At 41.7% G+C, this 13,740-nt stretch overlaps 1 protein-coding gene across 5 annotated transcripts in view; it reads left to right on the forward strand.

The window, feature by feature from the left end:
* DOCK11 (dedicator of cytokinesis 11) overlaps window positions 1-13,740 on the forward strand; it is a 180,605-nt gene that overhangs the window by 71,592 nt on the left and 95,273 nt on the right. For all 5 annotated transcript variants that reach the window (XM_023633785.2, XM_023633787.2, XM_023633788.2 and 2 more), the window contains 7 exons: window positions 2,869-2,991; window positions 4,466-4,548; window positions 7,302-7,424; window positions 7,605-7,681; window positions 10,318-10,502; window positions 10,594-10,659; window positions 12,397-12,489. In XM_023633785.2, coding sequence (XP_023489553.1) covers window positions 2,869-2,991; window positions 4,466-4,548; window positions 7,302-7,424; window positions 7,605-7,681; window positions 10,318-10,502; window positions 10,594-10,659; window positions 12,397-12,489 — 750 coding nt within the window. The remainder of the gene's footprint in view (window positions 1-2,868; window positions 2,992-4,465; window positions 4,549-7,301; window positions 7,425-7,604; window positions 7,682-10,317; window positions 10,503-10,593; window positions 10,660-12,396; window positions 12,490-13,740) is intronic.

Here is a 13,740-nt window from a genome sequence, read left to right on the forward strand (position 1 = left end):
TTTACCCCTATGCTGTACTGCTTCCTAGTCACCCTCGAGAGAGGGAACCAGCTGAGTTCCCCAGCGTTCCTGGAAAGGGCTATCCGGCGGCCCGGTCCCTTCCAGCAAGGCTGTGCAAGCGGCGGCATTCTCTATAGGGAGAGGCCGCTCCCAGGGCTTGGTGGACTGTGGGTGTTTTGGGGTCATTCTAGGCCCTGCCCGTCCACTCCTTGGACTCCTTCTCTCCAGTGGCTTCATGAGGAGCAACAGGGTGACCACAGGAAAAGGAAAAAGTTGGGCCCATCGAGTAGTTTTGCTTCCCTGACACCAAACAGCCACTGTGACCAGTCACTACACTATTGGCTGCCTGGCAGTTCCTTCCCAGATGTCCTGACAGAGCTCATTGCCCCATGTCCTCCAAGGTCAGACCTTGGAGGGGGTTGTCGGGGAGCTGCTGACTCTTGGGAGTCTGCTTCCCTGTGGCTCTGGGCGCTGCCTGCGGCGGGGTAGCAGTTGTTGGGCTGGTGAGAGGGTGCAGAGCCCCACCACCACCATCACATGTCCTGCCATGCCCTAGGTGGCTATGTAAGTGCTGGGAATGGGGATGGGGGGATCTGACCCGTTCTTTAGAGAGAGGAGGCAGTGAAGTGAGTAAGAGTCATCTTTGCGGGGAGGCATTCACCTCCGTGCCTCCTTGGTGGGAAAGGAGGCTTGGGCCAGTGGCTTTGTTCTAAAGGGCCAAACTCCCAGTCCACTTTGGATTCCTGGGTGTTCTCTGGCTACCCTTCTGTGTTCTGAGGACAGAACAAGGGCTAGAAGCTGATGGGACAAAAGGCAAAACAGCCCTAGAGACAATCCCACTACACTGGAATCCCTGGTCAGTTAAAACATGATCATCTCTGTGCCTCAGCATCCTTGTCTGTAAACTGGAGGTGACGATAGTACCTGCATCCGGGGGCTGCTGTAAGGCTCCGCCCGGGTGTGCCATACCCAGAAAGCACTTGGCCCTGTCCCAGGCCCACCGAGCATGCTCAGTATGACGTGACTGCAAGTAGGAGCAGCAGTAACGGTGATCACAGATAGACATGTGAAAGCAGCTTGCTCTTAATCAATTGTCAAATTGTTTAAAATTATAATCATGACTGGCATCAGTGTGGGGAAACGCCCAGAGTACTAGGAATAGGGAACAGTAGATGCTCAGTGAACGTCTGCTATAGCAATAGCAATAATCAGTATTACTATCCTCATGCAGCCTCATCACATGAGATGTTGGATTCATGGGCCTCAACGCTGAGAGGCAGGACAGCGTGGGCTGTGTAGTCTGGAAGCCCTGGCAGCAGTCTTCTTCAACCACTTACATGCTACCTAAACCTCTCTAAGCCTCAATGTCTTAATCAGTAAAATGTGTGTATCATAGTGCCTGCATTCAAAGGTTTTTTGAAGACTGAGATAATGCACGAAAATCACCTAGCACAGTTATAGTTATGTGACAGTCAGTGAGCATGAGATTGCACTCCAGGTTCCCTGCTCAGCATACCTTCTGCAGGGGCAGCTCAGGCAGTCTGCCAGCCGCATCTCCCAGCTTGAGCAGCATGCTCCTGGCAGTGCCACATATCAAGTTCTGTGGCCTTGAGTTTCTTTGGGCCACTCTAGGAATAACCAGGTACCTAATGTGCTTTATTTCATTTAATCCGTGCAAGAAGTTTATGAAATAGCTATTACTATCATCATCCTCATTTCACAGGTGAGAAATCAGAGTCGTAGAGAGGACATGACCTATGTAAACCCATAAATGGTGGAGCCAGAATTTGAACCCAGAAAATTGGCCTCCCGAGCAGTTTTTAAGCACGTTGTTCCATGCTTGCTGCTTGGGAATTCAAATGTCAATCAGGCGTTCCTTGGGATCCTTGCAAGTCGGTGGACTTGGTAAGGATTTTTAGCATCTTACACTCAGTTTTCTCTTCTGCCCTGTCTACCTCCGAGGGCTCTATCTGGCACCGATGAGATAATGTGTCTGAAATGCTTTGAAACCTGGAATGCACTGTCTTATCGCAGTTGGTAATATACCAAGTAGAAAAATAAAACTTGGTAGAGTCCCAGTGACGGATTTTTCCACTTGAATTCATTTGTGTGGGGCTCCTTTAAACAACAGACCTAACCAACTAGGAGGCTCTTGAAAGATATTCTATTCGGAAGGAGCTGAACTGGATGGGGGATGACGTGGTTGTTCCGCATGCATTCAGAGAGAACTCATGCAACCTTGGCTCCGTGCACATTAGTACCCTGAAATAAAGCATATGGGAACAAAACAAGTTTGGGGTCCTCTGTTCCCTACCTTTATCCTTATTGAAAGCACCAGGGCTCTTTAACTGCAACAAAGGAATGTTCTCTGTAGGGCGATTTAGTTTTTGTTACACAAAACAATGAAGTATTTTGTTCCTCTTAGCTGCAATTAGTATTAATTGTGAGTGAATTGCTTTGCAGTTTCATGCAGCTACAGTTAAAAATGCATATCCAATTCTTCTTGAGAAATGCACACTATTTTAGCACATGCCAAATAAACCAAACAATATGCACTGTATTAATTAGATCTAAGAATGCGCCTTGCAGACACAACCAAACACAAGACGCTAAGGAGCGATGGTGACACCTGCACTTTGGGGATTAAAAGATGTGAAGTTGGTGACAAAATAGAAAATTCATTTTGAAAGGAGCGTCAGGAGCTTTGAAAACTGTATGAAAGGAAATGCTGTCTATTTCCAGGGTCCTGGACATGCTGCCATGTTGAATATCAGCATTCTATGCTAAACACACTACTAGGAATCATTAACCAAATAACTGCGTGTATGAGGTTACATTACAAAGTCTGATGGAAGTAATTTTTTCCAGGGCATTTTCTCAGTGACAAATCCACATCCTGAAATGTTTCTAGTTGCAAGAATTGAAAAGGTACTCCAGGGAAACATTGCGCACTGTGCAGAGCCCTACATCAAAAATTCAGACCCCGCAAAGGTATTTGTAGGAATTGTTTGTGAACGCTTCAACTTAATGTGGAATTTACCTTTTCCTGATATTTTAAATGGTATTGTTAATTAAGCCTCAAAAAAAACCCCTTATTCTCTCAGCGTGCAGTATGTTCTGAAAATATTGTATACTATGTGAGTAAGCATGCTAAAGCTTGAACATGACTTTTTTCCCTTTTCATTTATGTTCTGTTTACATGACAATCTGGTTTCTGCTTGCTTGTCAAAATAAGAGCTAAAGGCTTTTAGGCAACACCTGTTCATTGAGACCGTATTGTTGGCAAAAGCTACTGTTTTTCACTCGCAGCCGTACATACAGCGCTAGAATGTCAGAGCTGGGGGGGTGAAGTTGATCCAGTCCTCTGGTTCCCAAATGCCAGTCTGTACTCAAATTCACTCCTGTGTGTGATGAAATGAGAGAAGTGAGACAGAGAGAGTGAGTGATTCATGAAGCTAAATGTAGCAATTTGGAGGGCTGTCCTTTATTTTGAGATTTTTGCCCTTCCTACTTTTTAAATGTTACACCTATCTTTCATGAAATGTAGGCATATTACATGATAGGGATTGTTTTTCATGTTAAATGTCTTTAAAGGGCAACAGTGAAAGTCGGCAACCCTTATAATCATCCAAATTTCTGGATCATGAAATCCAAACTTTTGGAAATTATTGACCTAATCCTATCCTCTCATTTTATAAATGAGAAAACTGCTACCCAGAGAGGGGAAGCGTTTGTGGCACAGTTCATTAGCTGCGCTCCCGCTGCTGAGTATTTATGAAGAGTCAATTTGTTGTATGTGGCATTTAGTGCTGTATCCAAGTAGTGCTTATTAAGTGGAAGATGCTGAGGAGACACGTGACTAATTTGTGGGGGGGAAAAAGTCTCAACAATGTAGATAAAAGCCTTTAGCATTCTGTATCCCTAGGGATAAGCATCCAGCCAGCGTTTCACAGCACGTTTAGGCTCTGTAGGCAGTTAATCTCCGTTGTCATCTCCCAGCGCCTGTGCAAACAGCAGCTCCTGCCCTCGCTAAACTGATTGCATTGACTCTCCATCACCTGGCTTTTGTCTTGGGAGGAAAAAGGTCATCTGTATCCAGAGCAAACTTCTCCAAAGAATGAGAAGTGTCTGCCTGCTCATGTGTGAAATGGAATACACATTAAAACTGCTTAAAATTTTCTCAGTAGAGAGCTTTGGTGCAAAACGTGCCGTACATCTGTTTTGTCTGTCTTCTGATATCTTGATGAAGACTCTGTTAATGAGAAAACACAAAACCTTTAAGAAATACTTTGGTCTTGGGAAGTGGGTAGCTGATGTATGTTGTGTTTTATTTGAAGCTATTTCTCTCTATATTGTTTTAATAGATTTTGGTGTTTTATATCACTACGTTGGGGAAATTATTTTTCTGGGTGAGTCCCTGGTAGTTGGAAGAAATGTGAGCCTATCTTCTTCTTTCTGACCTTAGACGGCCCAGAAGGTGCACAGGACGGCTAAGCAGGTGTGTAGTCGCCTTGGACAATACCGAATGCCCTTTGCTTGGGCTGCCAGGTTTGTACAAATATAATCCTGACCCTTCTATTCACGCTTGTATGTGAAGTTGATGGCTCTTGTCCTTGCCAGCAGCATTCAGCAGTCTGTTTCTCACAAGCCAGTTATATCTTGGGACACCTGGGATGTATCTTAGTTGGCACTGCTATAACAAATTACCGTAGACCGGGTGGCTTAAACCACAAATATTTATTTCTCAGAATTCTTGAGGCTAGAAGTCCAAGATCAGGGTGCCAGCATGGTTGGGTTCTGGTGAGGACTCTCTTCCAGGTTGCAGACCACTGACTTTTCCTTGTCTCCTCACATAATGGAAAGAAGGCCGGTTAGTTCTCTGACCTTTTGTGAGGGTGCTCATCCCATTCATGAGGGCTCCACCCTCCTGACCTAACCACCTCCCAAAGACCCCGCCTACTAATATTGTCACCTTGGGGGTTAGGTTTCAACATATGAACTTTGGGTGGGGGACACAAACATTCAGTCGATAACAGGATATAAGAATTCTTTCTCTTAGAGTTTGCTGTGCATCAAAGACTCTTTTATTTCTTCACATGTCTTGCTTCAGGGAAATTTTCTTTGGCTTGGGTTCCTGATCTGACTGACACCCCTTAATCTTATTATCTTTTAAAGGAGAGCTTATATGCTAAAGTGGTGGAACTTTTTTCCAGAAAGCCAGAAATTGTAGTGAATTCTGTACAATATGCCCACTCTTTCAGAGTTGCCTGGGTTTATGCTTTGAAAAAGTATCATGGATTAATTCTGGAAAACATACTAAAAATCAGAAGGCAAAGAAGGCAGTTGTTAAGTGCAAGTGTGTCACTAATTAATAGATTTTCTTGCTTCCTGATGACCAATTCAGCAAACCCTTCATGGGTAGTGTATTTGGGAGCATGTTATCTATACCACATATCTTATGGTAGGTTACATGAGTTTTTTCCCAAATCTTGCAAGTCTACATACAGTGCTGACTTAAAATGTGTCTCTTGCTTAGGTCCCCTTTGAAGTACAGGTTCACTGGCTTGTTTGTGGTACAGCCTGTACAGCTCACTGGAACTTCTGGGGAAAGGGCACCGTGTTCTGAATAATTCAATCAATTATGTTCCATGGGTGCTGGGGAATAGCATAAGGGTAGGAGATTCTGAGTTAATTAACCCTTCTGTCACTATTTATAATCACTTCACTTTTTGGAAGGTCTCAAAATGCATTGTATGTTGGTAGATGAAAGGGCACATTGTCCTTGTTTTGCAGACTGGTGAAAAATGATAGCCAAGCTTAGGTGAAATGCAAAGAGTAACGGAGGTTGGTATATTTAGGCATTATGGAAGGTGAAATATGGCTTGTAAATATAAGCATCCTTAGTGATGCTCCAGCCTGGAAAGTCAATTACTGCTGTTGCTGCTGCTGTTATTATTATTTATAGTTACCAAGTGCTGACTCTGTACAAGGCAGTGGTCTAGGTGGTTAATGTGTACTTTCTTAAGAGGTGGGTACTATTTTCCCCATCTAGCACAGAAGTAAAAAAAAAAAAAAAAATCCTTGTCCAAATTCACACAGCATGTGGGCGAACAGAGATCAGAACCCACAGCACCTGGCTTCAGAGCCTCCCTAGGCCACTGCGCACGCGACCTCCCCATCGGGCCACAGCAATAGGGGCTTGCTGCTGTTTTGCCAGTAGAAAAATTAATTTTAAAATCTTCAAAGTTAGAAGCTTTGATCCTTAGTTCTTGTGAGGAATTATGCTATTTTTTTCCTTCCTGAATTGTTTTGGTCGTCAGCGGTAACAGGAACTCAACTCTAAAGGCTTGGCTGGGGTACTTAAAAGATGTATAAACCCCTGTTTACTGAAAATAAAGGAGGTATGCTTAGAAGTAGGAACAATGCTTAATGCCTATAACCACATCTTCAGAGGCTCTGCCAGGGGGATTCTGTTTCTGGCTGTAGCTGCTTCCAGTGTCTTGGGTACTTATACATTACTTCCATTTTAGCAGTAAAATAGCTGCTTAAAGTTGGGACAAGGGGGGGGGGAGGGAATAATTCAAATTCATATTGGAAAGTTTACATACATATTGTGAACTCTCTATATAAATTGATCTTAAAGATCTGATTTAATTTTTATGAACTTTATTGAAATATACTTTACCTTCGATTAAAATGCACACATTTTATATGTCCAACTTGATGAATTTTCGTGATTGTATACAGTCACGTAACTACCACCTAGCCAAGATAGAGAACACGTCTCTCACTCCAGAAAGTTTCCTTACATCCCTGTCCAGTTGGCATCCCATCCCCACCTGGGCAATCACGAATCTGATTGTTGTCACGATAGATGACATATCTGTTCTAGACCTTCATGTAAATGGAATCGTGCAGTATCTTCTCTTGCATTTGGTTTCTTGTGCTCAGCCTCTTTCTGAGTTTCATCCATATTATGTATATATGAGTTGTTCATTTTGAGTTCTGTGTTCCATTGGATGAACATACCACAGCGTATTTATCCACTCGCTTGTTGATGAATATCTGGGTTTTTTCCAGTTTGGGGGTACAACAAATAAATTTGCTCTCCACATTCATGGAGCATGTGGACAGATGTCTGGGGATGGAATTGCAGGGTCATAGGGTAGATGTATGCTTCACTTCATGAGAAACTGCCAAACTATTTTCCAAAGTAGTTTCACCATTTTATATTCCCACCAGCACTAATTTTATCTTAATTTATAAAGATTTTAAGAGAAAACCTTCTGTTGCTGTTTTAGACCCATTTTCAAAGATAATCAAGGCTCCCTGGATCTCGACGGGAGATTCTCTCCCTTGTATAAACAAGACAGTAGCAAGCTTTCAAATGAAGACATTCTCAAGTTGCTCTCAGAATACAAGAAGTAAGTGTGTGGAATTACTTCAGTTAATCAATATAATAGACGAGTTATAATTTCTTAAAATGATGAATGAGTCATATATGGGAGAAACTGAATACTTAAAATTTTAAGTTTGAATATAGGGTAACCAATGTGTTTAGTAATCATAATTGTTAAAATAAAATATTCTTATTTTCCACCCAGGCCAGAGAAGACCAAATTGCAGATTATTCCTGGGCAGCTAAACATTACAGTAGAATGCGTTCCTGTGGATTTATCAAGTAAGAATTCATGTATTGCAAATAAACCTTAAGGGCCATGTGTGAATCTTAGTTTTTTTTCTTTTCAATATTTTTCTTGAGGTTCATATGGCATATTAGTTTCCTAGGGCTTCTTTTAGAAAGTATTATGAACTGATTGGCTTAAGATGACAGAAATTTCTCCTCTTGTGGTTCTGGAGGCTAGAAGTCAAAATGGAGGTGTCGGCAAGGCTCTGCTCCCTCTGAAGCCTCTAAGAGGAGTCATTCCTTGCCTCTTCTAGCTTCTGCTGGCTCCTGGCTATCCTTGGCAGCCCTTGGTTTGGAGCTGCATCATTCTGATCTCTGCCTGTGTCCTCACATGGCCTTCTTCTAAGAGCACCAGTCGTTGGATTTCGGGCCCACTCTAATCCAGTATGACGTCATCTTAACTAATTACATCTGCAAAGATCCTATTTCCAAATAAGGTCACATTCTGAGGTTCCAGTGGACATGAATTTTGGGGGCACACTATTCAACCCAGTACACAAGGTGAATGCTTACAGATTAGGAAGTGAGTTAAGTTGATTTTATCAGATGCTGTTTCATATATGATATATGATTATGTGAGTCAGTTTCTGCTGCCTTTTGCTTTGGATAAGTTTCATCAACTAAGGGATGAAAAAGGAGGAGAATTTCTTTTCTTGTCTAAAGACAAGAATCTAAGAACCCAGGAGAAAAATAGAAGACACAAAAGACACTTTGCAGGAAATAAAATGAAATGGCTAGTAAATATTTGAAAAATCTTCAATCTCAGTAATAATTCCACTAATACAAATTAAGACAGCAAAGATGCTTTTGCTCATCTATCAAATTTACAAAAGTGTTTAAAATGAAACTGTCTAATGCTGGCTAGGTTTTGGCCAGACACCATCACCTGTCATGAGTAAGAGTACAAGTTAGCAATAGATATCCATAGATGTCCATAACTAAGGCATTCCAATTCTGACATTCTATCTATCCATTTATTCACTGAATACCATTTATTGAGTAAACATTTATTGAGTAACTACTAGGTGCTTTAAAATTATGGAGATTAAAATATAGAAGGAGTGACAGACAATAAACAAGAAAACAAATAGACGAGTAATTTTCAGTCTGTGATTGGGATAGGCTGCTTTAAAAAAGGTGGCCAAGGAAGGCCCACCATGTGGCCCAACCAGCATGTGATGGTTGGGACTGTACATTCCACACTGAAGGCATCACATATGTGAAGACCTTGAGGTGAGAGAAAACTTGGTTTGTATGAATGGAAAGGAAGCCAGTGTGGCTCTAGTGTAGTGTGTGATGGGAACAAGGGAGGTCGGAGATGAAGTAGGAGAAGCAGGAGGATTGCACCATGCAGGGAATTGTATAGACCATGCTAACTCCTTAAAAGATTTGATTCTATTCTGAGTGCAATAAGCGGTCACTAAAGCATTGTAAGCAGAGGACTGGCAATTTGCATTTTAAAACATCTAAGGGTACAATGGATTATTCTTATCCTAAAGAAATAATATGAAATGTAGTCAGGAGTTTATGCATAAAGATGTTCTTTGCCGTCTTGTTTATATTGGGGGAAAATTGGAAACAACCAAAGAGTCCAACACTGTCAGACTGGTTAAGGCAGTTATAATACACTGCTACCATGAAACTTTATGCAGCTATGAAAAAGGATGTTTATAAAGAGTTCATGGAATAAGAGATCAATTAAAATGCCAAAACCCCACCCAGGATAAAGTTCTATGTATACAGTGGGATTTTTGTATTATTATATAAAACAGACAGAGAGGAGACTAGAAGAAAATATGCCAGAATATTAATGGTAGTTATCTCTGGGCAGTGGAATGATCACTTGTTTCTGTGTACCTTTTACTCTGCACCTCCAGATGTCTTATTATCAGTATCACTGTATTAATCAGAGAAAACCAAACCCAACAAAAAATACTGTGTCCTCAGATCCGACTCTCCCTTTGTCTTCCTTCTCCATCAGTGTGGCTCTGTAGCAAGGACAAGCAGTCTTAGAGCCCCTTAAGTAGATGAATAACCTTTACTACAGTGGCTACTTCAATAACATCTGGTTCTACACTATTCAGAGACTTTGTGTTTTTCATGTTCAGGAGTATTGAATTTATTATTGGTAACACGTCATGAGATCTGTAGTTTCAAAAGGCTTCCATTATTTCTTAGGTGAAAATTTGCACCTGCACCAAGTTAACTGTTTCAAAGTGACTAGCCACGAGCTAATTGGAGGCATAAATTTGCTGTTATTTCCCTGATACCAATAAAAACTTGCAGTGAAAGCTAAATTGCAGCCACAGGAGGAAAAATGTAATGGATTTCTTTGCAGAGTTTAAATTTGTCAAAATTATGATGTGTTATATTTGGCAAATCACTCGACTCTACAGTGAGAATGAAATAGGAATCCACGTCTGGTTTAAAGGGGTCCACTAAAATCGGCATCGGGCTACTCCATCTTGTCCTTTTGGGTTCTTAAAGTAGTTGTATGACTTATTGTCAGTCACTAAGAATTCTGTTTGTTAAGTCACTCTTTGAGAACACAATCCATGTATATTTTTATAAATGCAGGAATGTGTTCATGATTGTTAAATTGTATTATCTTTGCCTGTTTTCTTCTGTAGATTGTATTACTTCTTCATATGTGCCCTTGAAGCCTTTTGAAAAGAATTGTCAAAATATTACTGTGGAGATTGAAGAGTTTGTTCCAGAAGTGACAAAATATTGTTATCCATTTACTATTTACAAAAACCATCTGTATGTATATCCCTTGCAATTAAAATATGATAGCCAGAAAACATTTGCCAAGGTAAACAGCGTAAACTATACATTTTGGAGTATAAAATGTTATTTATAATCTTCTCATTTTGAGATTCATATTGAATGATTAATCATTTTAGGCGAGGAACATTGCGGTCTGTTTGGAATTCCGGGATTCAGATGAAAGTGATGCTAGCGCTCTAAAGGTTTGTTTATGACATTCATAAGCATGCATTTTTAGCAGAGAGAGACATTTTGGTACTTGACAGTTTCCTACACTTAGTTTAATTTGTTTAAATGTCAAAAATAAAATGTACCAAAGCGATAAATGTAATATTGTCTTTTCTACTCTTACACATTAATTGTAAGAATTAAATATTAAGAAATAACAAAATGACATAGGAGCATATATAGCTGTAAAAATGGGTAGGTTTTCATATACCAGATTTTTGCCTTTGCTCCACTTTCATTGCATCGCTCCACTGCCCAGTCACAAGGTCATTTTCTCCTGTGGCCTGATGGTTTAGAATGGTACCATCAGGGGAGTATAAACTTCTTTCTCCTTGAACCCTAAATGGGCTTTGAGCTGACAGAAGCACAGCATGACTGCTTTGATCTGAGATATGACTTGTGCTCTGTGACTGGCCAAATGGTGCCTCCAAACTTGGGTTAATGATCTATGAAAAGCAGAAGCTCAGTATTAGCTGATACAGCAATCCTTAAATACCTGTCACTTCATAGTGTGTTTACGTTTTCACTCTTTATAGCTGGTTTTTACTTTTGCTCTTTAGCCCATTAATCAGAGGCCTGAAAGAGAAGTCAGAACATCTAGCCATCACACAGTGTTTATCTTGCTCCCCACTTCTCTAGCTTGAGCCTAAATCAGACAGATGGATGGCTGGTCTTCTCCTCAAACCACCTAGGGAAAGAGGCTGCAATGCCCCTGACCAAGTCATTGAATGTAGAATAGCCCCTACCTTTGAAAAGAGATTTTTTTTTCCCACGGAGAAAACTAAGTTAAGGATTAGCTGGCTCAAATTAGGTATATTTTCTCTGATTCTCCCTTTAGCGGCAATGAGAATAACTGTTCCTTCTTCCCTATGCGATATCCTTTTGTATACTTAAAGATTCTTGGGTTACCTCTCAGCAGTTCCTGCAAACTGCCTTCAGAACCATCTTTAAGGAGAGTTGGCTGTGCGCTCACATGGTGTCTCAGTTTCATTTCTCAGCTGGCCTAGAGGCTAGCTCTCAAGTAACCGAGAGAGGCAATTGGTACCTTGGCAGCTGACTCCATATTCATCCTGTAGCTTATTAGGCCTCTGGAAGTGAAAAACTCACACTAGAAACAAAATCAGATCTTTCCATGGAACCATAGAAAGGCTTACCTTTATTTTATTGGTATAACAGAAAGCCAGTGACTCTTAAAATGTGGCTCATAAAGTGAGAGAACAGTAAGCTTGTCTGTGGCTTAATGGACTTTCAATTTTTAATTATTTTACGCTGGGAATGTGTCTGCTGGTTGGCTGGTTTGTTTTAACTCCTCTTCTTGCCCACTGCACAATGAGCATATAGCAAATGTTGCCGACTGAGGGGAGCTTCTCATGTTAAAAAATGCGAATAGCATGAGAGAAGTAGGCTTTACAGGACTGGTTGGAGAGGGTTTTCCCTTCCAAATGCTTAGAAGCGTTCAGCTTCTTACTGTCAACTGGTTTGAAATTGCATTTCTTTGTGATGGAAATTCAGAAGCAACCGTGCAGCCAAGTTAGACGATGTCTGGGGGTGTCTGGAGTGTAAATGATTCAGAATTTACAGGCTCATGGTGAGAGCCGGCTGAGCTTGGCCATGACCCTGTGCTCACAGATGCCTCTAACTCTATGTGGTTCCATAGCATCATGTTGAACGACCTGCGTTGAGAGTGGTGACTCTGTTTCCTTCTTTTGCAGTGTATTTATGGAAAACCTGCAGGGCCTGTTTTTACCACAAATGCTTATGCTGTTGTCTCGCATCACAACCAGAATCCAGAGTTCTATGATGAGGTAAAAACACATTCTGACATTGATCAAATGCAGCGGTTGCTCTTCTTTCTCTCTTTGAGGCATTTCCATCGTTTTATCTGCACTTTCAATCCCTGAATGTTTTGTTCCGTGAAAATAGAAAATGTCACGTTAGAACAAAGGGCCACTGCCTGCTTGGTACCCTTTCATGACAGTGGAAGATTTGCCCACAAATTAAAGGGGCTCTGGTGTGAGATAACCATGTGAGAAATAGACCCCAGGCTGAACCTAGGATTCTAGCCCCGGCTTTGACAACAACTGACTCTCTGACCTTATTCAGCAAGTCACTTCCCCTTTCTGAGTCTCCATTTCCTCAACCTTAAAGTAAGAAATGCAGAAGAGATTTTCTGAAGGCCCTCCTAGCCCTTTGCTTCTTGTGGTTCCACAGCCTTACGCTTACAGAGAGGGTGCAGCCTGTTTGTAAGCGAAGTGCTTCGAGAGACACAGCAGCACGGCTGGGCCGCTAGAATCCCACTGGCTACAGTAAATGCCTTGGTGAAACGTGGACAGAGAGGACTGGGCTGCTCTCCTGGTCTCTATGCTCCCTTTCTCGGTCTACGTTTCTGACCCTGTCTCTGCCTCTTTTTCCTTCTTCCCACTTCTCTATCTCTACGTCTCTGTGTACTTCCCAGTGTCTCTCTTAGTGTCTCTGTCGCAGCCTCTTCTAGTCTGTACGTATCTGGCTTATCCAAATCTGCAGACTACCTTTGATTCCCACCTGTCTCCGTGGAACCTGGATGTGCAGCCCAGGCCAGAAGCTCTGCTGTTTCTGTTTCTCAGGCCTCATTTCTCCAATCTTGGCTTTGTCTGAAACCATCCCCCTGCTGTCACGATTTCCCCAGGTCCACGTACTGTTATATGAAGGCCTTATACCCCAGCCTTAGGCCTTGCGCATTGCTTTCTCAATCCAATGCCCCTAGTTGTGTGGGGGATGGGGAGGTGGTGCCTTGCGATTTTGCTGCCCAGGGAGAGAGTATGCCCATATTTATGTGCAGCAGAGCATTAGATACCCAGATGGTCTGGATGCTGTGAATAAGCATGCTCCATGATGAAATATACCTACAACAGAAATTAGATATAACCCCAAAACCATGCCGTATGTGAATGATAATTAGGCCAGATGTCCATCACCAGGCTGTTTAATATGTCCTCCTGTATAACCAATGCCAGTCACTAAAGAAAACTTAGTCATGTAGTAAGTAATCCACATTATCTTTAGGATGCCAGAATTAG

Source organism: Equus caballus, chromosome X, assembly GCF_041296265.1.
Source record: "Equus caballus isolate H_3958 breed thoroughbred chromosome X, TB-T2T, whole genome shotgun sequence".
Classification (NCBI taxonomy): domain Eukaryota; kingdom Metazoa; phylum Chordata; class Mammalia; order Perissodactyla; family Equidae; genus Equus; species Equus caballus.